General features: G+C 34.5%; 1 protein-coding gene across 1 annotated transcript; it reads left to right on the plus strand.

Annotated features, from left to right (window-relative positions):
* The first annotated feature begins 1,378 nt into the window (after positions 1-1,378).
* LOC149570101 (uncharacterized) lies at positions 1,379-2,478 on the plus strand. Its single transcript, XM_089817863.1, has one exon. The coding sequence runs from the start codon at positions 1,730-1,732 to the stop codon at positions 2,270-2,272; it is 543 nt and encodes a 180-aa protein (XP_089673989.1). The 5' UTR covers positions 1,379-1,729; the 3' UTR covers positions 2,273-2,478.
* The last annotated feature ends 476 nt before the right edge of the window (positions 2,479-2,954 follow it).

Raw genomic sequence — 2,954 nt, forward strand, 5'->3', positions numbered from 1 at the left:
GTACTTGTCATGGGAATTAGGTATCCCCTAGGTATATCTTGCATCTACAAGGTAGTTGACATCCTATCAATCAGGAGCCGACAGGTAGAAGATAAGATGAAAATGTGATAGGGTTTTTAGTATAAAATTTTAGAGGGGGAAATTGTGATGAGAAGATGACGATGGGAGAAATGATACAGTAAAGGAGGCTATCAATTTCAAATATTTAGATTAAGATAATAATACAATATAGTTATGGGTTTAAGTCATTAATGCTCATTTTACCATATTATTATTGATTCCTCTTGTTTTCTAAACTATCTAATTTATCATTGGAAAATTATCTCTATATACAAAAGTATATTCATTCTAAACTCCATTATATACTAACACATTAAGAATGTTGCATTGTGTAACTTCAACAACTCTTTTATTAAAATTCTTAATTGTTCCAAAATAGAAACTAACTCTCCACTTAACCAAATCATCTTGTTTTCTATTCAATATTTGTATTTGAGTCTATTGTAACAAGATGACTCTTTTGGACATTGAGGTTCTCATATATATTAAAACTTGACAAGCCTTTAGATAAGATTATATATTAATATATTGATGAGAGCGTTTTGTGATAGGCATAAGATCTCAAGCTCAAGTCTTTCCCCCACACATATGGTATTGAATAATTTATATGCACCAACATTGTCAAACCATAAAAGTTATCTCTAGACCTAAAATTAGAAGGGGGGACGTGATTTACACATCTATAAAAAAATACATGTAGAAAATTCTCTAAGGGCCCGTTTGTTTGGTCGAATTGAACCGGAATAGGTGGAACAAATTCTTTAAAAATTTATTCCTCAATTTGGATGCATCAAATCAGAATCAAAAAATGAATTTTGAATTCCCATTTTGATCCGAAATGAGGATTTTTTAATTGGAATGGAAATTATCAATTAAAATTAAAATTAGAATTAACTCATATTTGAATTTGAATTTTCCCCTCGACAAACCCAATTGTGTCAGATTCAGAACATTTGGTGATGCCATCAGCCAAAGAGACCCTAAAAGTATGTAAAAACAAAACAAGGTTTGACTTTTCACGTGATTAACAAAAATCAGGAGCAAAAACATCTTAAATTATTGAGATCATGCCCGTAACAAACGGGAACCTGGACAAATCACCAAATTGTGAATAGTGTTCAACATAGACAGATCACGTAATTTTGAAAAATTATTCACGGTCGACAGATCACTAAATTTTGATTAATATTCAAGATAACGAAGAAGTTGAGTTATTCAACAGGAAGAAATTGTTTACTTTGATCTTAACAAGTCTTCTAGTCCACCGAACCCCGGCATTTTCTCTGATAACATCTACACGCAAGTTTGACTAATTATTTTATCATTATCGTTTTGCGTGATTTTTGACCATGGTTGAAGACTTGGCACAGCATAGAACTTTCTCTCAGATAGATGTCTTGTCATTTCGATTTCTTCAAATTGCCCGCATTCAAATCTCCAATTCAACAATATTTTTCCTTCCATGGAGATTCATAACATTGCTGATCTGGTTTTTTGAACCTGACCTTTTTTTTTCCTAGTTTGAAGATTTTTTTTCGCATTTCTTCAAATTGCCCTCTTTCAAATTGCTTCCCTTTCATGGAGATTGATAACATTGCTGATCTGCTTTCTTGAGTCTGAGGTTGTTTTTTTTTCCTAGTTTAAGAAAAAAATTTGCCTGAAGATCACCATGAAAAAATCCCAAATCATGGGGAAAGCTTCTTATTCTGAAGAGACAAGATTGCTCAAGGAGACAGTAATTTTAGTATCAACCACCTTTGTGGAAACAGACAGCTATGGCTTCAAGGATCTTGTTCATAAACTTACAGGTGTGTCAGATGATTCAGAAGGGGAAAAGCTCCCTCTCACAAGCCCTTCAAGAGATTCAATGAAACCCTCAAGTGGAATCAGCCATGGATGTATGAAGAGTGGGATCAAAGTGACTCCTCAGAAATTCAAGCACCAGAGAAGAAAAGCTCATAAGAAGGGAGAGATTCATTTGGGTCTTGCTGATATGTCATCAAATGCTCTGCCTCCTCCCCCAATCACTTCTGCTGATCCACACACTTGTTCATCAACAAGCTACTGTAGCCATTCTACCCCTCCATCTGTAAGTCACAGCTCATATTTGGAGGAGGAAGAACAAAAGTTTTGCTTTCAGCCTTCTTCTCTTAGTGAGAAGAGAGAACCAAAGTTGCTTCCTTTGTTTCCCCTCTATTCTATGAATGCCTAACTGGATCTACCAACACGTAATGGTCAGTACGTGTTCAGCATATCTTTTAGGGATTCGTGACATGGTTTAACAGTTTCTTGTAAAATTCTCAGCTGAAATGGTAGCAGTTTTTTGGAAAGATGTGTCATAACTTCTTTTGATTTTGTGACATGGTTTGACAGCGTCATGTTAGATCCTTGACTGAAATGGCATTCATTTTTTGGAAAGATGTATCATAATTTCTTTTGATTTTGTGACATGGTTTGACAGCGTCATGTTAGATCCTCGACTAAAATGGCATTCATTTTTTGAAAAGATGTATCATAATTTCTTTTGATTTTGTGACATGGTTTGACAGCGTCTTGTTAAATCCTTGAATGAAATGGTAGTCGTTTCTAAAAAAAGATGTGTCGTATCTCATAGGGATTCGTGACATGACTGAACAGCCTCTTGTTAGATCCTTAATTGAAATGGTGGCGGTTTCTTAAAAAAAAATGCATCATGTCTCCTTGAAATTTGTAACATGATTTAACAGTGTTCTATAAGATTCTTAGCTAAGATGGTAGCAATTTCTTAATAAGAACTCCTCTGACAACTGCTGTATATATATGGTAGTTCTTTCTTCTTTCCTCCATTGCTCTAACAGACAGGCTTACAGAGTCATTTTACAGAGATGGGCATTTGTCATTTGCCAATGTGAATA

This window comes from Cupressus sempervirens, chromosome 3 (assembly GCF_028749045.1).
Source record: "Cupressus sempervirens isolate cs-2001-9-10 chromosome 3, ASM2874904v1, whole genome shotgun sequence".
In the NCBI taxonomy this organism is placed as follows: domain Eukaryota; kingdom Viridiplantae; phylum Streptophyta; class Pinopsida; order Cupressales; family Cupressaceae; genus Cupressus; species Cupressus sempervirens.